Raw genomic sequence first — 25,144 nt, forward strand, 5'->3', positions numbered from 1 at the left:
CAGAGGGGGCGCCAAAACCCCGTCTGGAGGGGGCGACGCGCCGATTATGTTTTCCCATACACATTCAGTCCTGGCATCAAAATAATCAGCCACCATCCAATCCAATTAATGCAATGAAATGAAAATAATTCAATTGAATAATTAGCTTTTCGCATATAAACTGGCAAAGTGTGTGGAGGGAACAAAGCAACATGGAATAACTAAATTTTTATAATAGATCAGATGTAAAAATTCAGAAAGGTTACAAAATGACTAAAATTATCATTAACTAACTAATAACTATTTAAAATACAACGGTAGACCGCAGACAGAAAACGTCTGAGGTGGACAAAAGTCTCTGCTTTGCATCTTTGTGCTGCCACTGGAAAAGTACCAGTGAAAGAAAAACAAAAAAAGCAATCTTCTAATTTATCCGGAAGAGTCTCTGAGGAATATCCAGGTTCATCTGGAACATTTCCTCTGCCTGTTTGCACATCTTCACACGCTTTCATGGTGCACTCTACCCTATGAACGCATTTTGAAAGTGTTTGGTTCTACATGTATAAAGTCATTAATCAGCATTAAGTATTGAAGAAGCTTCCTGTGCTGACTTTATTCAAGTCAACCATTTGTTGGTGCTGTAAGCCTCCATTTAGTGACTCTGAGAGCATCTCTGTCCGTCCATCCATCCGTTCGTCCGTCCATCCGTCCGTCCGTTCGTCCGTCCATCCGTCCGTCCGTCCATCCATCCATCCATCTGTCTGTCCGTTCGTCCGTCCATCCATCCGTCCGTCTCTTGCTCTGCAGCAAGTCATACCTCTTTGGTGAAATATTATCCACACCTTTTTGCCAGCAACTCTCTGGTATCAAGCAGCCCAATCCCCCATGGGCACAGCACTGAAGACCAGAGCCACTGAGTCATAATCTATTTACAACAAGCCTACTGAAAACGGCTTCAGCCACAGAGGCAGCTTTTTTATGCTTGGGGAAAAAAAAGAGACTCTGAATTTTGAATTTTACCCAAACAATTTTGAACCAAAAGCCCTTTGTTTTTCTAATAATGGTGGTTAATCAGCAGCACATGTATGAGAAATATTTATGAAATAGGACAGCAGCAAGATGTAGGTTTTCTCCTCCCACAATTAACTACAATTAAAATAAACTGTAAGCAAAATGATCAACAAGTCATATCAAACAAGAAAGGAAGCAAGCTAAATTTAGCCTAGTACTTCCATATGAAAACATCTCCAGCTGGAGCAAAATAGAATGATCTTTTTCTTTCACATAATGTTGGCTACTAAGAGACACATGCATGTGAGATGATCCTACAATAGAACAGGATGCTGCTATACAGATGCTCAGCAGATACACTGGATTCAATTAACACGCTCCTCTTTCCACCATAGATTAGTTCTGGGATGTTCTGTCTTTCATCAGCATTTTGTCATTTTTGTGTCTCTTTTTTCAGAAATACATCTAAATGACAGCTAAATGACCTCACTTTTTCACAAGAGAACCTGAAATGTTAGTAGGGCGTGGTGTGGGGGTGTTCACACTTTCAGATTATTTTCCTCCATTATTTTTATATATCTCTCATCTCATTTACACTTGAAAGTTGTTGGGTGGATGGTAAGTTGTTTGGCATTAACCCAGGCGAAAGCTTTCAGTTTTTGTTCAGTTAGGTTTGCAAAAATGATTTATGTTTAAGTTTTTCAAATTAAGAAGCTTACATATGATTTTTTAGCACTGGATATTTGTAAATAGGTGTCATTCCTCCAGACAGAACCTGAGTCAGGTCTGTAGGCCATATTGCTCAAGAACACCGTCAGGCACAGCATCATTATGACCAAACACTTCAATTTTAGTTTCATGACACAACAGAACATTTCTCCAATAATTAGTATCTTTTTTCAAACTCTAATCTGGCTTTTTGTATTGTTTTTGGAGTAATGGCTTCTTCTAGCTGAAGAAGTACAGAATAAGGAGAATATCTTCAGCTTCAACTAATGAGATGTTTTGTTTTGTTTTTGTTCTTGCGTCAATTTGACACATTTCACACCCACAGACGTTCCTCTCTGGGACACAGGACATGTCTTCTGCCTGGAGTCACTACAGGCGGCTCGGTGTCATTTTTTACATTTCAGATCAATAGAAAATCAATAAAAGAGCTTTGGAGCTGAAATTGCATCATCTATCTGTCTGTGCTGACGAAAACTAATGTTTCTCATGCATGATTTGACACAGGGGGCCAAAACACGTCTTGTGTTTAATGGGAAAAGGTCCATACAGTGTAGTATTAGGATTTAAAAAAACAACGATATGGACAGTTTATTTTGTTATTATTTTTGACTGACAGGAGAGCAAACACTGTGGTGAGGTCAAAAGACCTTCAGGAAAAAGGATTGCAGCAACTGATGAGTCTGGTTAAGCTGACTCTGCAACATGACAGTGACCTAAACCACCCCAGTAATGGCTTGCTAATCACTAGAAATCAGAAGAGAAGTTGCTTCGTCAAAACCTTTTGAGAAACCTCAGAGTCACTTGAAACAGGATAAGCATGCAAGAAATCCCTGGATCTTATCAATTTAAAGAAAAAAGTCAGACAACTTTCCACAGACAGACAGCTGCAGCTGCATGAAGATGCTCACTTTACTTGTTTCAGACAAAGGAGGGAAGACGACCTAAAAGTAGAAGGTAATTACCTGTAATTATTTCACTTTCATTCCCAGATAGACATGAATAAAGAAACCAGGATTCACAAAGGACCCAGAAGCTGTTTAAAGATGAGTCTCTGGATGTAGAAACATCCCTCACGTTTAAAACAGAGATCCCACCGTGTTTTTCTGGCATCACCAAACACCCCCAGAACGCCTCACATAGCTGAGTTTTTTTGTTTTTTTTTTGCACTTTGCTAAATCGCGTTTCACTCGGAGAGGTCATTAGCCTTATTGCTTTCGGAGAAACAAAAACAGGCCTCATAAATGGAGCACTTACTACAGCCGGGGACCCGGGAGAGTTTGCATGTTTTTTTTCAACAGCCCATTACATGGACTTTGTACTTGAATGTATTTCCTGAAAGCTCCATCACTCACTGAGTGTTGATTAATGCTGTTTGTTGCAAGCTGGTGACATGTTGTAACATGCAGGCGGCAAAAAAAAAAAAAAAAAAAAACGCCATCGGTTTTGGCAGATAGAGTTGAATTAAAATATTTATGAGATATATTTTTTTCACTCTGTCTGACATTTAATGGGTGAGATGAGATTACCAAAATATGCTGATGTCAAATTTATTTACTAACCACATTTAAAACAACAACAGTTGACAAAAGTCCTTAATAACTAAGCTGCCAATCATAAAATAGAAAATGGTATAAAACTGTGATAAAAACAACTCTGCTAGGATTTCCAAAATCTATTTAGCAGTCAAAGGTTATGAAAAATGAGTAAGTTTTGAAAAGACATTTAAATGAGTCTACGCTGAGCACTGTGGACACATAGATCACCTTTATGTTTTAACTTTAATCTGGGAACATCGAGGAAAAACTGCCTGGCTGACTGCGGTGAATTCAAAGGTGTGTGGCTGCTGAGAGAAGATTGTATAAATCAGACAGAGCTAAATCATTTAAAACTTTAAATGTGAGCAATAAAGTTTTTAAATCAATGCAACAACAGACAGGAAGCGAATCAAGATATTTTGAGACCGGAGTTTAACATCTGCAATCAAAAAAAAGGGTTTTCCTTTGATTGCTAAATATGTTTTCACATTGCGTTTTTTTTTTTTTTTTTTTGAAATGTAAATTATAATTCATTTTTGAAAATAAATTATTATTTTCAAAAATGATGTCACTATGACTATTGTTTCATTAATTATTTATCAGTTCAATTTGCAATCAGATACCAACACCTTAGGAATCAAAAAACTTTGATTCCCATATATGGAAATTATATCTACAACAGTAGAGACATAATGGATTCAACCAAAATAAACTTAATTAAACTGAACTGCATTTCATAAAGAGTGAATTGAATCTTAACTGAACAACTTGATTTGAACAGGATCAGACTGAACTAAAGTAAACGTAATTGAATTGGATTTACTTGAACCGAACTAAATGAAACTAAAGGTGATGTAACCTACCAACATGGACGCTGGGCTCTCCAGACGTTAGGATGAAGCAGGTGCCCTCCTTGTTCTTGCCTCGTCCTCTGGAGCAGCGCAGCGACCACTTCTCATTGGGCGACAGCGGCTGGGTCAGACTGCAGCCTTCCTCGTCTGAAAGGGCCACATTCGCGTCCCCGTTCTGTTTGGAGTCTGACGTGGAGATGAAAACACACAACGACAAGAAAGCCAAAGCCATCACTGAGGGTTCCCCGTGGAGCCAGACCGCGGCTGAGGCATACTGCATTAAAAGCAGCATTTTTGCTGTGATGAAATCCAATTTGACTGAGATGTTATGGGCAGTAATTTGATCGTGGTGGATTTCTGTCTATATGACTAAACGCAGAGCATCTGTTGCAACAGCGCCACGTCTCTGGAATCTGAAAGCCAACCACAGTGGTTTTGTAGTATTAGAAGATACATAGTATTCATCATGAATAGACTTATAAAAACACAATCTATATTTAGGAATATTTAGCATGAAATATGACACACTGCAGTTTCGGTGCTCATAATATGTGACAATATCAGACACAACCACCTGAGTTTAGCAAATAGTTAAAAGAATTGCTCCCCTATTGGCAATATGATAGTTTGTATGTAGAGTTTCTTCCTTGTATGATCTGAAATAATGTTTTACTTGCACAAAATAGATGCAATTTCAGCCTGCATGGTACTTTAATGGGACTGTCCAGAATTTCTTTTTAGGATATTAGTATCATAAAACCCTGGAAGAAAGTTAAAACACTCACTTTTTCATTAGGTAGTTACTGACCAAAATCCTTTACATGTTCCCACAGGAAAATCCCTAGTGGGGCACCGCTTTCTACCTCCATTTCCTGTTAAAGTAACCTTCAACTTCTCAGTAAATAAACACACAAGACTGAAGATTTACGAAGCAGAAAGACTGATGTGACTCTTTTTTTGAGACTGGAGCTAAGACGGTGGAGATGGGCTTTGGAAATGGCTCCTCTCAGACTATCATCACACTTCAGACTGTTCACATTAGATATAAAAGCCCAGAAAAATAAAGAGATTGATTATTTTCCTCTCAACTACAACGGTCTATCAAAAAATAATTCCTACTGGGCGACTTCTGTCTCAGCATTGACGTGGTTGTGGTTTCATAATGAATCTCCACCTCTTACTGCTGCATTAAACAAGTGTGACCACTTATATTATACACATAGAAAACATTAATGATAGTCTGGGCATTTATTTGCGACAGTGACAATGTAAACAGTGATATTACAATAAATTTGCTATATATTGTGAAGTGACCTACTGCAGGATATTATCCAAAAAATAAAATAAAGTCTAAAGTCTAATAAAAGAACCGCAGATCAAAACATCTGAGCTCTTTAAGGCAGTGTGGTCCAAAAAAAAAAAAAAAAAATCAAACGGCATGTAAAGACTGCAATGTATTTTGGTTGAACTGGCCCTTTAGTGTGAAATGTTGGCCTCACCTGAGCGGTTCCTGCTGCTGCTCTCCTCCGCCGCCAGCGGACACGTGTCGCTCTGAGTGCTGTCTATGTGTGAGTTTGTTTCCGATTTCACAAACGAGGCCGAGTCGGTCGGCGCGTCCGGGTTCTGGGTGTGCTTCTTCTTCTTCGGCAGCTTCTGCTTCGCCATGGCCAGCGAGTAGTACATGCCGAAGTTATTGACGATCACGGGGACGGGCATGGCGATGGTCAGCACGCCGGCCAGAGCACACAGCGCCCCCACTATCATACCCAGCCACGTCTGTGGGTACATGTCCCCGTAGCCCAGCGTCGTCATAGTGACCACCGCCCACCAGAAGCTGATGGGGATGTTTTTGAAGTGGTTCTTAGTCTCATTCTTGTTGGTGAATCCGATGCGCTCGGCGTAGTAAATCATGGTGGCAAAGATGAGCACTCCCAATGCGAGGAAGATGACCAGCAGGAGGAACTCGTTGACGCTGGCCCTCAGCGTGTGACCGAGCACGCGCAGGCCCACGAAGTGACGCGTGAGCTTGAAGATCCGCAGAATCCTCACGAAGCGCACCACGCGGAGGAAACCGAGCACGTTGCTGGCCGCCTTGGACGACAGACCCCTCAAACTCATCTCCAGGTAGAAAGGCAGGATGGCCACAAAGTCAATGATGTTGAGTGTGTTCTTGATGAAGGCCAGTTTGCTTGGACAGCAGATGATTCGGACCAGGAACTCAAAGGTAAACCACACCACACAGATTCCCTCCACCATGATGAGCTTTGGGTTGGTGACGGTCTCATTTCTAATCTCCATTCGCGTTATGTTTCCCTCTCTGACGAGCTCTGTAATGTTTTGTTTTACGTCGAAGGCCTCATGCGTCTCCAAGCAGAACGTAGTGATGGACACCAGGATGAAGAACAGAGAGATGATTGCCACTCCCTGTTTGAGACAGATAATCAACATTAATTACCATAATGCCATGTTTTCCTTTTTCCTTAATATTGAAACAACTGACAACGGACGATGAAATGTCAGTCAAGTGACATGCTTTTAAAAAATTGTGTTTAGAACAGTTGCACTGTCATTCTGTTGTCATTTATCCTTGGCGTGTAAAGCTTTGTATGTCAGAGAAAATAATGAGCAGTGTAACCGCCCTGACTTTAGAAGAAAACCAGAATATTTTGGCACATTATTATATTATTTTCTTTCTTTTTTTAAAAAAATATTGTGTTATTTTTATCACAATATTTAAAACTGCTATTCCTGCAGATGGGACTACATTTCCTAGAAAAACTAAACCGATCGTGGTGGGATCCCACACTGTAAAAAAAAACAAAAACAAAAGTCACTAATTTACAGTACAATACCAGCATCTGTATTTAAACTGTATTTGTACAGTAAAATTCTGGAAAATTGTAATTATTGAACTGTTTAAATACTGTAAAACATAACCGTATATTTACTGCATAAATAAGGTTAAATTCTGGCAATTCTGCCGCTATATTATACCATAAATTAGAGACATTTATTTTTACGGTGTAATTTCAGGAGTAAAGCCCATCAGTAACAGCAGGAGTCGCTCTGGCAGTGCCAGCGTTGGCCTCCATTGGAGGCCAGGTATTTTGAATAAATGTAAAGATTTTATTTGTCATTTAGTTTATAAAATCAACCATTCAAACTGAGCAACATGTCCAGGAAAAGTATCTAACAGACGTCGAGGGACTTTGTTTGCTCTTTTGTTAAATCTGTATGTCATTATTAGCCCTCTAAATGCTCTTAGATGTAAACATTCAATATATGTGATAGATTACACTGACTGTATGGAGGGAGCTCACCTGTTCCACAACAATACCTGTGCTGTTTGCATAAACGCTGGGCGCTTACTCATACATACTGTGTGCTAACTGCAGCCTGCGCTAATAGTAAGCTGACTCTCAATCGTTTCTGACTTTACAGCTGGATGAATAATGCTCCTGTAACATGAGCGCACTCTGAAACCTTCGGGAACCAACTTTTTTCTTTTTCTTTTTTTTTTTTTATTTATTCAACTGGGTCTTCTTTTGGGTCTGACATTAGAAAAACACATAAAGCATGAAAGGCTAGTTACAGGCAAATAAACATAATAAGAACCAGTCTGAGTAATAGGGATTTATTAACTCGTGATGAAAACAGCATCAGCATTGTGCTGTTGTAGCGCAGGGGTCGGCCATGACAACGCTCACACAGCCCTTTGGGAAGATGATGACTTTGCCACATGAAGAACAGGGGAAGCCTCAGCTCTGTCCAGGGAGAAACTCACAGGAGACATCCTGACAGGACGAACATAAACACATTGTGCACTGAGGCGAATTACTGCTGTCATTTGGCACATTGAGTTTGCTTAAATGGAGCATAAATTAGAACTCTAATTTTACTATATGCGACATCTGTGATGCTGATTAACACCCGCGGTAAAGATGTATAAAAATCAGTTTATCATTTGCTTTAGCTGCATGATCTCACACTGAAAATCTTTTGAAAAATCAAACCTTTTAATGTTACTACAGTCATTTGGTAAAGGGAGCGGGAAAATCAGCCTTATGTAAAAGAAATTATTTTTACTAAGACAAGAAATTATCCAGTCACCCAGACTTAACTATAAAGTGTCACATTAGATCCATCTATCTGTCAATTTTCTGTAAAATACTCCTTTTTGTCCTTTCTGGTGTCATATAAAGTGCTTTATATTGCCTTATGTATGAACAGTGTAATCTAAATAAAATCTTATCTTGAAACTGTTTCTGACTTACCAAAACAAACATAGCAAACATAAATTTGGAGATAAACAATATCCTTATATTTCGGTGTGACAAAACATAACAGCAGAGGAAAACTTTATGGAGGCAAATACTTTCTCATATCACTGCATTCACATACATATCTTCCTAAAATCCCAGTTTTTCAGCCACCCTCCACTTCCTTTCTTTCACCCATTTACCTTCCTCCCTCATCTCATTGCTACCATCCCATTAATCTGCTCTCCATCATCTCTCTACCACTTATTGAACTGATGAGAGCTGGTGACACATCAGCGCCGGAGACGCCCAGCCTCACACTGACCCCCCGCCTTCACTTTAGGCTCATCATTAAACCCTCTTACTTCCACCTCCTCACATCCATTCATCCATCCTCAACAACCAATACTTCCTGACATCGCACAGCCCTCAATCACACGCTGTTGGAGCAATCTGTTGAAGCAGAGAGGCAATAAAACCAGAGGCCGCGTGATGCTTGTCAAGAAGACGTTGGTCTAAAAGCATCTGAGTCCAGGAAGGTTCATAAAATGCATCTCAGCGCGTGAACTAATTAGTGGTTGCTGAATAAATAACAATTGATAACAATTATAAACCTGTAAAGTTACATCCACGCTCGATCTGTCACAGAAAAAAAATCCAAAACAAGCAATTATGGGGCTGCAAATCCAAACAATAACAGACTGATTACATCAACATGAGTTACTCTTTTTGTTCACTCTTCCTGTGACTCATTGCACTGAGTGGTTATTGTACCGTCGTTACCCCAACATCGCCTACTGCTCTGCTCTGCTCAGTAAAAGTGAAGCTTTTTTGAAAGCTGTTTAGTAAATCCAGTGAGAGGCATACACTCACTGACATAAAGCAGAGCAATCAGTGAAAAGGAGTCGTTGATGGCAATCCCGAATGCTATTTTGAAAATAATGTCACCAGGTCGAAGACGTAATGCACTTTTAATTCCTTACTTTTTTAATTTAGTCCAAACAGCATAAATAATGAGACTTAAAATAAAAGCAAATCCAAATGCACCAGAGTGAACCCCTAAATAATCCACATCCCTGGCTGATTTAGGCTTAAAATGATTTTCATTCAAGCAAGAAGTTTGTTTCTGAGAGGAAATGAGACAGCGTCTCTCAAAAAGAGTACTAATTTCCAGAAAGGTCAGCGTGTTTAATTATTCTTTGTTTTTAAATGGCTTGTTAAAATTTCTCTAAACTATTCCAAGTCATCAGTGGACGATGCTTATGTTTGCTGAGCAGCTTTCCACATGTTTCTGTTAGCATTTGGATGATTTTCCAGGTCTTTGAGTTTGAAAAGCCTTCTAACAGTCTTGTGATCTTTGCCTCCCTCCACAGACTCTGTATCAGATTCAAGTTTGGCTGAGTCATTCAAAAATATTAATATTACCTCCAATAAAATACAAAAACATCTTGCTTAAATCATGTCTGACACAGGTACCTATAGTTTTAGGCTAAACATTAGATCCACATACGTTGAACACTTCTGCTTTTCTTGCACCTGGCTTTAGAATGAGTCGCAGAGCGGATAAATATTCTTGATGCTCTCACGTTTAAAGCACAGTGAAACCCAACACGAGATAAACAAAAATGCAATTTAAAATCGCCAAACAGCAGGTCCTTTTTAACACTAAAGAGAAAGCTTCTTTCCTCAGCGGGTCCGTGGGCTTCTGCATAGCTTTGACTAACAGATGCCGCACGGGGAGAACTCCAACATTTACTGATGTTACACCAACAAAACAGCTGAGACTAGATAAACCCACCAGCTGCCGCAGTCCTGAAGGCATGTGATGAGATCCCGGCAGCCTGGGGTTTACTGAAACACCAAATGGTTTATGTTTGAACTCAACAGAGCAGGCAATCTGCACCCAGAGGCGTCTCTGCAGGGACGGTGATCAATGCTCTGACAGTCATGAGAACAGTTGAGACGTAAACAAACAGTGTAACAATTACGTGACCTCACACCTATTGAGCGTGTGTCTGCAGGGAGCTGCGAGAGTAACGCTCACGTAGTAGACCAAAGGGAAGTAGTTATTTCTCTTGTTCGTTATTTCTGTGTAAATGTGAGTGTTTGCCAAGAAACCGCTGTGTGTGGCTCCGTTAATGCTTAACACAAAGAGAAACTGAGCATTAGAAACTCTAAAGACGTCATCTAGTGTCTCCAACTTGAACTGTGTAAAAGCAAAAAAGGAAATCTTAGAGGGAACCAGTTGTGGCATAAAGCTGCTGATTTCTGTTCAGTTAAGGGATTTGGAAATGGGTTAGAGGCCATTGCAAACATATGAAGTTGAGAAACATCTAATTCCTGATCCATATGGTTCAATAAGGAGTTCTTCCATCCTCTCAAGCGACAACAGCTGCAACTCTTCTCGGGAGAGTTTCCACAACGTTTAGGAGTCTGATTATGGGAACTTCCAGCAGGACATTTATCTTTCAGTTTTCATTATATTTCTTTCAATAAGGGGGCAGGTTTATTGAAATCGATACTCTGTGCAAGTTCTTTCCCACCAAACTCGCTCCTCCATGTGGAGCCTGCTTTGTGCACTTGTGTCAAGTCATATTGGAAAAGGAAGGGATCAGGACTCAAACTATTTCCTTAAACTTGACTAATTTAGCAGGCTGCTGCAAAATGGCCACAGTTACCAATGTAGTACACAACGGATCCAGTGGCACCCCCAGAACATTTCCATAGGGGTGCCCAGATAGGGAGAGGGAAGATTTAAGGAGGCACCCCCGTTATCAGAGTGACACAAGAATAAATGCTATAAGGACACTCACACTCCCCATACACTCTCTACACTCCCAGGTCCAGGTAACAACACCCACAAGGGGCAACCAGGTCCTGGACCCAGGAGATGGTCCCTTTCATTCCAGGGTGGCGCTGCATGCACCAGAGGCGAGGCTGATTGGACAGACCCTCATCTGGATGTCATTAATTGTGTCCAGCTCCATGGCCTTATATGTCTTAGTCATGAGAATGCAAGTGAGAGAGTCTGAGTTGTGGAATAGATGATGGTTGTAGAAGTTTTGTCCTGCAATTGGTGGGTTGACCATTTGATCTCTGCTCTGTCTGTCTCTGTCTTTGTGTCCTTGGTCACCCGCCTTGCCTGCTGGCGGTGGTCAGCTGCATGGCAGCTTCACCTCTCTTAGACTGCCCCAGGGTAGCTCTGGCTACTATCCAGCAGCCTGCCACCACCAGCCGGTGAATGGGTGCAGAAATGGCTGAATGACTGAATGCAGTGTAAAGCGCTTTGGGGTCATCTAGACTTTAAAAAATACAGGCAGTTTACGGTTTACAATAAAATTGGGACCCATGCCGACATGACATCTTGGAGATAGAAAACCCTTCCTGTACCCCCAGTGATGCACCCCAAGGCCCTGGGTGTGGTGTGATGGAGCAGGTGGAGGAAGAGGGGATGGAGAAGAATATCCCCTCCCAGTGAACCAGCTCCACCTCTAACCACCAAGAGAGAAAAGTCTTGGGACATCATTGGTGGTTCCACAGCAGCACCACCACCAAGACCCATAGAGCCCAAGGCCATGCACCCAACCCCAACCCAAAACATTACCTACATCCACCGCAACATATGGACAACTCCCAGAATGCATTAGACATTAGGCGCCCATTAAAATTAATTTCCTCTTTCTGGGAAGCTTCTAACAATTGAATGATTTCCTCTATTTCCTGAAAATGTTTCCTTTCTCTTTTCTTCTTGTGAAATTAATTGACTTAAAAAGAGGAAAAATAATAACCTCCGGTTTTCATGGAACGCCGTCCATGTTCTCGGACGCTTAGGACCAGGAACAGAGTGGTTGACATTTCCATCTCCAACAATAAACCTTCATTGGGTCAGCAGGAATATCTTGAACAGTTGAGAAAAAGCCCGTAGACTGCAAATCAAAATACGTCAGTCAGAATCTATGATGTCCAGTTTGAGGTTATTTCTCAAACTGGACTGCAGTTAGAAGGAATGTTGCACATTCTTTCTAACTGCAAACATTTGTGAGTTTATTGCTAAATCCATTGTTCCAAAAAGCCCACAAACCTCTGGCCAACATCTCACTGCTCCTAGCATTTTATTGCTCAGTCATTTAAGTAATTGTCAAAGCATAATGTTATCAGGTTTCAGTGTGCAGATTACAGCCGAGCTCCCCAACGGGGGCTCAAGGGGGAGAAGCGGCTCAATCCTAGCCGGACAAATTAGAGCCGAAGGAACAAAAGCAGGACAAATATCAAGCAGCAGGAAGGACAAAAAGCTGAAAAACAACAAGCAGCAGGTTGTGATCGGCAGCAGCTGAGGGGTCCCCTCACAGTCATCACAGCAAGCTGCCGAGCGTCACGCTGAGCTGCCACCAGTACGGACATGCTATGCGCAAGGGGACCAGTAACAAACCCACTGAGCTCTCCACTGAGATAATAAGAGCAGCCGGCTCTGATGTTGCTGGAACGCATGTCACACTAATTCGTGTCTGCAAGTCTTGTTCACCTGAGGACAAAGCATTAATCTCCACCACTCAGCCTGACAGCCACATCTCTGCTGGGCACTTCATTATCAGACATTTATATTTCATAATTTCACAGAGCCAAAAATATCTGGAAAAATGGCGGTGATTACACATGATGTATAGCTGGATGAAATTATTACGGCGGGTCTGAGTCGGGGTTCTTGCGGGGGGCTATATGTCATTTTGCACTTTATTAGACCTTCATGTATGACCAGCAGAAGCAGCAGAGCGGCGCTCAGCCGGCAGGTGAGAGGGTGAGGAGCCTCCTCCACAGAGGGGAGACACAAGTGGATCGTGAGGGTCGTTCACACAAGCAGCACTGCACACTGTCTGTGTCTAACGTGGAAACTTCGAGAGCGAAACCTCTCTGACCAATCAGAGGATCAGGAGCAGCTTCAATAAGGAAATGTTTTTTTTTTTTTTTTAAGAGGATTACTCAAGTATGCAGTCAAAGATGTGTTTTAGTTTTTAATCGATGCATATAATAAGGTGAGGTCCTTTTCGCAGTGTGAATATGGGATATTAACCACCAATGATGTCCCAAAGTTTTTTTTTTTTATGTCTGTGCTGTTAATTAGGACTAAGTTATCGGTTTTGACTCCAAATTATTATAAAAAAAATGTTAAGTAGCTTCTCTTGTGAAATAATAAATAAATTTTTGCAAATCAGATTTTTTCTTTGGTTCCACTTCAAGAGTCACAACTAAGACAGATAAAAGCTTTATCTGTAAAAATCGAGAAATGATTTGTGTAGAACCCGCCTGACAACACGAAGTAGGCTGAAGGGTCTCACAGAGAAACACTTTCTGCCCCAACCTAAGGAACCCGAGATCAGATGTGAAACGAGGTCATTACAAAAACCCTCATATCACACCTGCTCAAACTCAGAGAACCTTTAAGGAAAATATTCTGCAAACTCTGGGGGAAATGTGAGAGCTTAATGTTTTCATCCTGCTACTTCTGGCATAAAGCTAGCGCAACATTTTGGAAAATTAACATTTCAGTCAAACACGGCCAGAGCTGCTTTGCCGATTCAGAACCAGGACATTCGTTGATGGAGGCATGAACTTTGCTCTCTCTTTTTGCAGAGCATCACTATTCGGTATTATTATAAATTGTTTGCTAAAAGTGACCTATAAATTAACTTTTCAATCTTTAGTTTGTCCCTGTATGGAAATTGAAGCTTTGCTCAAGCAAAGAGGAATCGCACACAGCAAAATCAGACGAATTACATCCACAAAATTTTGCAGCAACAGCCGTTGTGGCAATATAGAAAATAAAAATATAAACAGTAAAACTGGCGCTTTAGGCCAGCTGGAGCTCCATGTTATTATTGACTTTCATTTAAAAACGTTACTGCTTCAGTGAAAAAGGACATTTTATATATTTCTCTCAACCAGCGGAGAGGCAATAACAGCAGTCATGAGGTAACTGTGAAAAAGCTGCTAGGAGAAAGTCTTTAAAAAGACTCTGATGCATTGAGGTCATGGAAAATCAAATCCTAGCATTCCAAAAAAAAAAAAAAGGTTAACAATTAAACAACACTGGGAATAACTTAATTTAGTTAAGTTATTCCCAGTGGCTCTCATTTATATAGAGCCATTTCACAACAAATTCCATCACAAGGTGCAAATTCAGTACATTCAGTTTATTGGTAAAAAAAAGTTTTAGACGTAAGGAAACAAAGACACTTGGATCTGTTCTGAAGAAGCATGTAGATGGTTGAATGCGTTGAGTCACTAACTCTGTAGGTAAAGTTCTTAAACAATACTGACTTTTTTTTTTTTAAGATGCCATTTATTCATTTGTTAGGGATAAACTCAGTTCCCAAACCACAGGCAACAATTTCATCAAAACAAGGACAAAAAGCTGCACAAAATTTAGCTGCAAAATAAAACTGCACAAATCACAGTAAAAAAAAAAAAAAAAAAAAGTAATCACAAAAGTAGTACAGTTATGACAAATGATCCATAACATTACTTAAAAACAAATGATATGAACTGAGAGGCTCTCAGTAAGAGAAAACAATGACCAGATAATCTGGAGAGTTCCACATTGCTGTCATGGAGCGGTGTGGTTATAGTGAGGATTGCACGCTGAGACCCAGGTAGATGAAAAAATAATAAATTTAATGAAAATAAATCCAGCAGAACAGCACGAAGGAACAACTGGAGACACGAGGAAACAGGCAAAGGTTTGACAATGTTAGACAAGGACCCGACGAAGAACACAAACACAGGTGGGTTTAAATACACAGGGAGGGTAATCAGGTAAGTAGACACACCTGGGGGACAATCAACGGGGAGGACAGGACAGAGACTCAGAGGAAACAGGACAGAAGCACAGAAAATGTCAAAAATAAACGCTCAAACACACGGATGATAACAATTGCATTGCTGGGAATTTGACAAACGTAAAAGAGCTTGACCATTAAAGGTTTTATGGGTCAACAACGTAACTGTAAAGTCAATTTTAAAATGCCATAAGCCAATGAAGTAAACAAGGGCATGCTTTCTGGTGCATTTTAAAAGATTAGCTACAGAACACTGAAGCAGCTGTTAATGCGAAAGGGAGATTAGCTAAAATCAACAAATTGCACCAATCTGTTTGTAATGAAATGAAAGCCTTGATCATTTGATATCCTGTGGGGCTGGAGAAAACTTTACCTACCTGCTTTGTGCAGTGTACTGGTCCAATTGGCAGGTGAGGAGATGCTAGCATGTGTAGTTTCTCTGCAACCCTCCGAATGATTTTTAACCAAATAATAGTGGGTGTGTGCACTGTAAACCCAAATGTTCTTTTACATAATAAGCAAACCTATTACTACTAATCTTTTCATTGTTTTTTTTTTAAAGGTGGGATTGTTACTAAACAAAATGTGAATTGTAAACTACTCAAAGTGAGTATTTGCTGTGCTAATGGCTCTGAGCTCTCATTCACAAGTTGTTACCGGTGAATTTTGTTTGGTCGTTCAGCTGTTCAATTCTGTTTTGATTTTTTTCTCTAACTGCCTCATTTGATTCACGAAGAGCCCATTGAGGATGGAGGGGAATTGTTTTTTTCTTTTGCATTCTTGTGCAAAAGTTGTAGATTGTCTTGACAAAGCTGTGCATTTTGTAAAAGCAGCATGGATGTCAGCATAAATTGAACTTTCTACACTTCTTGTTCTGAAATACCCTCCTGCTCATTGTTTTTGCATTGATGTTTAAAGTCTTCAACATTGTGAGATGTTTAATCAGCTTTACATGTTTAAAATGTTACTTTTGCATTTAGAAAAAAAATAAATCAATTGTAATTTACATCTAACTATTCTAATGAACTTGAGTTTTGATTACTGATTAACATGAGCAACTTATTAGTAACTTATTAGTACTGAAACCTTGAGTTCTTTGATTAGACGCGACTTTATGTAGACAGAGCTTGATTTGTTTGGTTTTTGATTTTGTAGAATCTAGACCATCCCATACTGAGTGCAGCTTTCGTAACGATTACTTATTCGGGTTTATAGTTTATATATTTGAGCCTGCATGCTTAATTGGGAGGGTTTGTATTTGTGCACCTCTCTTTTTGAAAGCCATTAAAGTTGCTTGTTTGTATGGTTATCGCATTTTAATTCCATGTACAGGGAATAGAACAATTGAAAAAAATATATATATTTGTAGGCTGAAAATTAATATGACATTAATGCCCAGGAATGCATGTGCACCTCTCACTGCCGCTGTGGTTTCTTGACTCCTACTTTTACGCATTTAAGCGATCCAGTTTGTGGTCAGAAACGGGCAGATAACTAAGTCTATCTGCCTTTCTCATTTCCTTCCTCCCGTCTCTCTGAAACACCATAGGAGCTGTAAAGCTGCCAGTCCAATTCCTGGACATTAACTTAAAAAATAAAAATAAAAAATTGGACACTGAAGCAAAGCCACCTCCATACGTACAGCTAAGAGCAGCAAATCAGTCAGACGATCCCACACTAGGTTTTTAGTTTGGTTTCCGATAGAAGAGACAGACAAACCTTTGTCTAACCTTTGTCTATTAGTTCACAGAGTGAGGAGACACAAAGAAACTAAGCCCAGATCCATCACACCATCAGAGATGTTGGTTTCTATTTATAGTTATTATGCTCTACAAAGCACCGTCGTGGTTCTCGACTGTCTGAGAAGCCACTAATGGATTTCATACTCAGAATTTCACTTTAATTTAAGCATGGATGGATCAAACCTGGGGTTTTTTAAATCTCCAGAACAGCACTTTATGTTGTTTTTAAACCTTTTGGAGCATCTTTCACTCTTACTAACCGGGAAGCAGTCCGAGGTTGGAAAGATTCCTGTTTTTCCTTTTATGACTTCCCAGAGACTGAGCACCGGTCCAAAGACAACATGTGTGACGATCTGTGAAGTCGACTGTCCAAAAACCCTTTTTCCTGGAAGCAACTCTCTGACTTCCAGAGATTTAGCATCTTATCCTATAAAACAGGGCCCAACTTGCAGTGATATTTCTTGCAGGCTGTTTAATAATCAGCATCCAGTACTCCTGTGTCTTACCTATTAATTTATGTGATAATTTGAATTACATAAACGCAGATTTTCCCACACAATCCGACGTCATAAAAAGGGCAAACTACTCCTTTCACATGATCACTGGAACATAGAAATGCACTGGTTTTGATGCTGGCATCTGACAAGATGTAATATTTATCGCTTGTTTCATAATTGGTTACTATGTTATGTTTTTATGGTGTAAAGCATTTAGAATGTGCAATACAAAATCAACTTTACTTGACTTTTGACATAGACATTTTCTCTGCTGTTGAAACAGACGTTTATCCTGTATTATTTATTCCTAGTGACCTTTGACTTATGGCCGGATGCATCAGCTCAGGTGAAGGAGTCTGTTTCTAGGACAATTATTAGTTGTGCAGAATACAAAACAAGAAGTCCTGTTTTTTGTTTGTCACTACATGGACACAAAAAAAACATGTAGAAGAAATTCCTCTTGTAAATTGCATCTAAAATGTAATAATATGACCGAACTGCAAAATGGAGCGAACCGAAAACTGAGTGACAGCTGGAGAAAAAGAGGAATCGTTTAGATCAGCATATATTCGTGTGTGAGAACAAAATCTAACCAAAGGTATTTGGTAAGACTCAAAGATGCTCTCTGTTGAATTTCTACTTTGTGTTGATTGGTCACATAAAATCCCCCAAAATACGCTGGAGTTTGTGATCGCAATCTGAAATAATGTGGAACAAGTTCAAGACTCTGCAAATATTCTTCCACGTTTAAACTGGTCAGCCATTTAAATGCAGCTGGTTTCAAATGCAGAACTTCTAACTGGAGTATTTAAAAAAAATAATAACTCACATGAATAAAGTGGTCATGACACAGGAAATTCAGATGACCTTAGCAGATTTTGGTCTTTGCGAGGCTGTAACGACGCACAGATGAGCTTTTAGAAATCACATTACCTGAACTTAGCTCAGAAGCTCTCTGAAATGAAAAGGCCATAAAAGTAACGCGAGTCCCTTCATCCTCTAAGAGAGCACGCTCTCATAATGCACACTCTGAGTAAACACACATACATGTTCTGCTCAGAGAGGAAGTGGACAGAGCATTATGACTGGGTCAATATGAAACTGCTTGCACTATGGATTCAAATCTACACAGTTGTTTTATTTTATTTATTTTTTTTATTATTTTTTTCTGCAGAACTTCCCAAATGGATTCATCCACAAACAAACGGACAGACGTGATGAACTGGCAGGTGCAGTGAAGGTCCTGTGAAGCAACGCAGATGCTTCAGACATCCCCTGACTGAACCGTTAAATAAACAGTTGCAGCTTAACTGGACTGCACATTACATTATACTTGTGCGAAACGGAGAGTTTCTGAACAGACCACTTAGCTACGCACACGAACAGATGTTGCAGAAAGAACGAACCTTTCTCGGCTAAGCGCATTTTCTTTTCTGGCCTGACAACTCCTGCTGATGACACTTGATACTTGCTTTCATGGTTACTTCAATGAACACTCTGCAGCTTTTGTTATTGAGCCATTAGGCATATAGCAGCATTTCAATAGCCTGCAGCTGGAGTGCCGCATCTTCAGCGGTGCAAAGAACGAAAGCAAGCTAAGCTCAACGAGTTCATGTTCAATCTGTCATAAAGCACTGTCTGTTTTATTTAAGTCTGAGAAGAGTGTATGTAATTGCCTTGATATGTCAGTTGTATTTATTTTTCACAGAGGGATGTTTGTTTACTACCAGAAACGTCTGGCTTCCACCACTTTGTAAAGTGGACAACACCGAGTGATCATCTCTGCTGTTTCATTTTGGGTGTGCATTCAGTGTGTTTCTATTTATTTGTCTACGTTTGGGTCATATATATCTGTTTTTCCTTTCAGATGAAGAAACCTAGACTTAGTCTGATTCCCACACATTTAACATCACAGTCTTGCACATCCAAAGTGGAGCGAACTTAATGAAATGAGTGCTTTGCATAACAGACACCTCGGCAGCTCTGCAGGAGTTCAAGGTGCACGAAGAGGCAATTATTTTCCTCACTGCACTGTGAAAGAAGCATTGCTGAGAAAGAAGCCAATGTTTACACTATCCTTCTTTTCTTCTTTGAAATTTCATGCATTATCACAGACAATGATGTGAGCGCGCTCTTTGTTAGCTGGCTATCTGTTCAGCATCCCCTTGACTGCTTGCTTACAGCTCTGCCGCGTGAGATCTATGAAACTGCTGCTGGACGTGCAGCACAGCGCACGCATTGCCTAAGGAGTTTGCTCACCTCTCCAAATCGTTAAATTCAGGCCTTTCAATCACTTCTATAGACAGAGGTGCATCAAATCCAGATCAGAGGAACGTAAACTGCTTCTGCAAATGTTTTGTGTACAAAGAGGGTTTGCTTTTTGCAGCTTGGTGAATTGCAGGGAGCCAATCATGACGGGTTCCACCGGAGCAATAAGTCTACTGTAAAATTTCAGTTGAAAATGTCTAAACCCGTCGTTTCAGTTGCCAGAAAGCTGCAAAGAGCCAGATGAAGTGTTATAAAGCTGGACTTTAGAGCAGTGGAGTCGTGCTCTCTGGGTTGATGAATCATGCTTTGTCTGGGATTCCAAAGAAGTCCACTGCCAGGAAAACAGCACTTGGTCTGACTGCTTTGCGTCAAAAGTAAAGTTTGGAGCAGAGAGGATTGTGGCGTGGGGTAGTTTTTCAGGACCGGTGTTTTTGGTTACAGTAGAACAAACCTTTAGCATCCAAGTACCTTTCGGGCTGGGTCCTTGATGTTCCAAGATGACTGTGCACTAATGAAGTTTGGTGTGGAAAAAAAGTTGACTGGACTTACAACTGATAAAACACCTTTGGGATAAATTGGAGAAGTAAATGTGAGCCACGTCTTTTTGCCCAACATCATTGTCTGATCTCACAAATGCAATTCTGGAAGCATGTTCAGAAATTCCTATAAACACCTTGTAAATGACCTCCTGATGTGAGCTGAAGCTGCTATGGCTGCAATGGTTGGACCGCCACAATATTAAGGACTTTGTATAGAAAATAGGTTGTCATTAAAGTTTGTTCGTGTGTAAAGGCAAGGCAAGTGACTCGATAGTTTTAGATGTATCAATCAGAAATCCACTTCAGCGTACATAACAATCATAGACAGCAGATATCGAGAGTTAAGCACAGTCAGTTTTATTTTACTCACATATTGCACACGTGTTACCTGTAAGCAAACCATTTCATTGCACTTACTGGAATTAATGTATAATAAATAACTTTTTATTGTATTTAAGCATCTTCCGGTATTACAAAGATAAACGGTAATAAAAAACAATCCGATAGAACTCGAATAGGCCCAGATTTTATTCTCTAGATATTCCAAGCTGGTACAGACAAAAACAAAAGACTTGCAGTAAAAAAAAGATCAGCCATCTAAGCCTTACGCACCACAATTTTAAGATTTAATTCGCAAGGAAATTTGGAAACCATGCATCAGCATGGTTCCACTTAAAAGTTATGTGCTACTTTGCTTTTATGAATCACATAAAACCCAAATAAAATATAACAAAGGCTGTGATTATAGCAAACTGTGAGAAAGTTAAACGACGACTGTTTCCACACACAATGAAAGCAGGCAGATAGCAGCTAGATATGTTTGTCACAATTGTGTAATTATAAATGTTCTTTATCTCTGATCAGCATTGAATGTTAAGTGTTTACTCAATCGAACATTATTCGCTTATGAGTGATAAAAATGAGTACACGTGTGTGTTCTCTGACACGCATTCAGAGCTTGTACAAATTTTCAAAGGCCACTTTCCTAAAAACCTTTAATCTACAAGAATCTTTTATAAGTCACACTTTATCTTGAGTCTAGAGAGCAAATGATCAGCTGTGTTTCAAAGTTCAGAATAGTTAAACTTATCCAGTCTGATCTTGATGCTTCTGCACTGAACAAAGATTCTTTATGGCACAGTTTGAGTTTAATGAAAAATGTATTATATTTGTGTAAACATAAAACAAAATAACTTTTATGAGTTTTTTGTATCAGAACTACCACAACATTAGACAAAAAAAAAACACAATAATGTACTCTCAAACCAGAACTGTATTATTCTGCTCCTATTCTTTACAACACAGCATTTTGCTTGAAGAAGCTTCACTCTATGAGTGAAAAAAATGATAAAGATTCTCAGCTTATCGTAAAATAATGCTAAAACCTCTTTTCACCTTGTTCTCACGAACAAAATATCACGTTTTTCATCTTGTGGGTTTGATGTATCATAACACGCCCTAATATCAACTGGATTGGGATAATGACTAATATGGTTTTAAATTAAGATGAAGTTTAAGTGTTGAAAAACAACAGTGTAATTCTGGTGATGGAAACAGAAAAAAAAGAGCTAGCTAAAAAGTTATTGTGTCTTTGCAAGTAGCTTTCTACCCTAATGTTTTATTATTAGTAGCTTTTAGAACATTTCATTAAATCTCCAAGGAATTTACCATTCATCTAGAGGGGAAAAGTCAAGGCCGAATGAAAAATAGCAGTGGGATATTAAATTAAATGTGGAATTATCACAAAGTGTTAAAATTCAGTACAGTGTCAATGTATGGAAATGCACTGATTGTTTTTTTTCCTGACCAACACCAATTGCATAGCCAGCTGATTCCAGTTTTAACTGGTTGTGAGTATTTTCATTCATGCAGCATGAAAGAATATGAAATGTGCTCTGGGTGCTTTAATAGAGAAAGCTGCTTTGAATTTAGCAGAAAATGAAGGAAACAAGATTACATACAGTGGACGCCTTTGCAGGTGTTAGTGACCACAATATCCGGACAATATAGCGAAACTCCTTAATATTGAGAACGCTTCTAAAAATGTCTCATGTCCATTTTAATAGTTTAAACACAAAATATGCATAAATACACACAGTGGAAACCGAATTAGCGTTACCATAGACTTACTTCCGCTTTTAGAGCTGTAGCCAATCACCACATGGAAAATAAATTCTGTTCCTGGATTGGCTGAAAACGTCCACCAATAGCATGTCAAATAGCAACATGTATTTTAAGTTGAATTTTTTATTTTTTTATTTTTTTGTCTATTTCCTAAATAGAAAAATCCACAAAAAGGAAAATCTGTGAATATTGAACCGCTAATAGTATCTAGAGTCAATCGTATCCCACTTATGTAGTAATATATATGTCCTTAGCATCTTTCAGATCTTAATGAAAAATATTAAGCCATCAATGAATAGTGAGGGGAAAGATCAGCTTTTTCAGTATTTCTCCTGTCATAGTGGATAAAGCAAAAGATTATGCTGATTCATTGATTGTTGTGTCTCTTTTTATTTGTTCAGATTTAATAAATTATACCACGTGTCATGGACTTCACTGACTGGTTACTTTAATTTATCACTTTTATAATTAATGCGTTCATATTTGTAAGACTATGAATCTATAAACGCACAGTAATTCTGCTGCCTGACTGGCTGAAACTTTTGGGGACACTTGTTGATACTGAACAAGAAAAAAAAAAAAACATCTTCAAAAGATGCTCTGGTCTCAATCTGGAAATAAGGTGGACCCAAAGAGAACCCACCAGCTGAACTCACCCTGGCTGCTCTGGAGGTGTACGGGTCGTCAAACAAGGCCCACACTTTGGGTCGCCAAACTTCCCAGCAACCCCTGGACCTGTCGCTGCGGTCCTCAATGCCGAACCGTCGCGGCGTGTCTCTGTCGTCGTCTGTGTCCTCCGGGTCGGGCGGCTCGAATATCTCCAGAGCCTCTTCCGCGTCCCGGTGCTGCCGGTAGGTCATCCAGCAGCACGGTTCCACGTCGGTGTCATCTATCCCCCAGAAGGCCAGCTCCTCCTCGAACAGCGGGCCGCACACGTCCGCCGGACAGTGCAGCTTCCCGGTCCGGTAGTAGTTGAGCACATAGGCAAAGATGCCCGGGTGTCGGTCAAAGAAGAACTCCGAGACGCTCGGGAGCTCGGCGTCCGATTCGGAGCAGCAGCCCTGGGAGTCCGGTTCGGCCAGCCAGGCCAGGCGCGTCCCCGGCAGGGTCCGCAGGGTGCTCTTGTAGGTCTCATGCCGGGTGCCGCCGACGTTGATGATGATTTTTTCCGAGTCCTCCCCTCTGGCCATCTCCTCCTTCAGACATGATTTAGACGGAGGTTTGTTTCCTGACTTGCGCCCTCGGTAAGTCGAAACGCACACAGAGCTGATCATTTAGAAGCTTGTTGCTCCCCGCTGCTCCCCGCTGCTGGCCGCTGGTCTGATCAGAAGGCTGGGAGAAGGAAGGTGCGTCCTCATGTCAGAGTCAGTGACCCATGACTTTCTGCTGCCAGAAAACAGAAACGAGCGGATAAAAGTGAAGGAAACCACCTGTAGGAGACCTCTCTACGGCTAAGATGTTTTCAGCTGATATTTCCCCCCACCCCGTACTCAGCAGGTGATTATTTTTGGTTTATTTACACGCAGTTGGCTTTTTACGCACACCAAACGCGCCCTATCCAAAACAAATCTCTCCGTTTTAGACCAAATCCGACCTCCAGCTCTAATCCATGTTAACTTTCCACCTCTCTCCACTCACAAAAAGACGGGGACGCTGATCCCGGTAAGAGGAACTACTCCGAGACAGGCTGCGCTAAAAACCGGGCTCTTGTGGCGCGCCAGATGTGAGCTCGTTTTGCAGCTGGGGATGTGTTACACCTCCTGAAGCGCAGCCTCTTTTCCCTTAGCGACACAGTCCGGTTGGACGGAGCGCAGAACAACAGGCTGACCGAGTTAACTCTTTGCCTGCCGAGGGCTGACGCATCATTTATTGAATCCCCGGCTCCCTCTAATTAACACGGCAGGTTCATCAAGTGTTTGTGTGGCAAAGAGAGAGGAGAGCAATAACCCTGGTTAATTAAGCCTGTTTACTTCCCCTCCAGGTTGAGGTGCATTGAACATTCATTAAATGCAATTATCTGTTATTTGACGCTAGAAATGTTTTTGTTTAATCTGGTGAAAATGATTTCAATTCTTGCACACAGACTCAATCTAATTATTTCATCTTATTGAACTGATTAATTCAACGTTAAATGTTTAGTTTTTGTGTCTTTTCTCGCCCCCTCAATGATTTTGTTTATTTAATAAGTAAATTACAGCTCACAGTTTGATCCAACAGGTTGTTGTTGGCTTCTTGTGCGATTAGACAACTAACAGCTCAAGGTTTCCCTCCAGTGGACAACATATTAAATGAACTTCAAATAAAGAGAGGATCTCAATAAACTAAATAAGAAATCAATTTTGCAATGTAGAAATTATTAAAACCTAAAATTCTTCCTAATTGTGTGGCTATAACATAATATTAAAAATCCTTTTAGTTTTATGTAAGTTTTTTTTTGTCCAAAGAAAAATAATTTCGTGTTATCATTAGCTGTGAGCTAAAAAGAACAATCTTAATATATCACTCTTGTACATCTTTAATGTACAAGTTGATCCTTTTAACTTACTTATTCAAATAAATTAGCACGTTGTTGATATTTAAATTAGTAATGACAATCACTGCATTTGATGGACGACTTTCATCTAATCTGTCCTTCTATTTTTATAATATCCCAGGAAATCTGTTTTCATTAAGCCCTTCATATTTGGATTTTAGAATCTCATGTGTATTTATTCTTATCACCTTAAATGTTAAAGTACTTAATCAACACTGAATGGTTAATAAGAGGCAAATGTTAT

The 25,144-nt window shown here is 40.0% G+C and overlaps 1 protein-coding gene across 2 annotated transcripts in view; it reads right to left on the bottom strand.

Moving 5' to 3' along the window:
- kcnc4 (potassium voltage-gated channel, Shaw-related subfamily, member 4) overlaps positions 1–24,285 on the bottom strand; it is a 30,730-nt gene extending 6,445 nt beyond the window's left edge. The window contains exons 1-3 of one of the 2 annotated variants that reach the window (XM_015030933.1): positions 23,024–24,285; positions 5,605–6,529; positions 4,118–4,291 (exon numbers count right to left, since the gene is read on the bottom strand). In XM_015030933.1, the coding sequence (XP_014886419.1) occupies positions 4,118–4,291; positions 5,605–6,529; positions 23,024–23,641 (1,717 nt within the window). In that variant the 5' untranslated portion in view covers positions 23,642–24,285. The remainder of the gene's footprint in view (positions 1–4,117; positions 4,292–5,604; positions 6,530–23,023) is intronic. The other variant, XM_015030932.1, reaches the window with a different exon arrangement.
- Positions 24,286–25,144: the final 859 nt, after the last annotated feature.

The sequence above is a fragment of the Poecilia latipinna genome, unplaced genomic scaffold (assembly GCF_001443285.1).
Source record: "Poecilia latipinna isolate Pla-1442-1.1 unplaced genomic scaffold, P_latipinna-1.0 Scaffold196, whole genome shotgun sequence".
Lineage (NCBI taxonomy): Eukaryota > Metazoa > Chordata > Actinopteri > Cyprinodontiformes > Poeciliidae > Poecilia > Poecilia latipinna.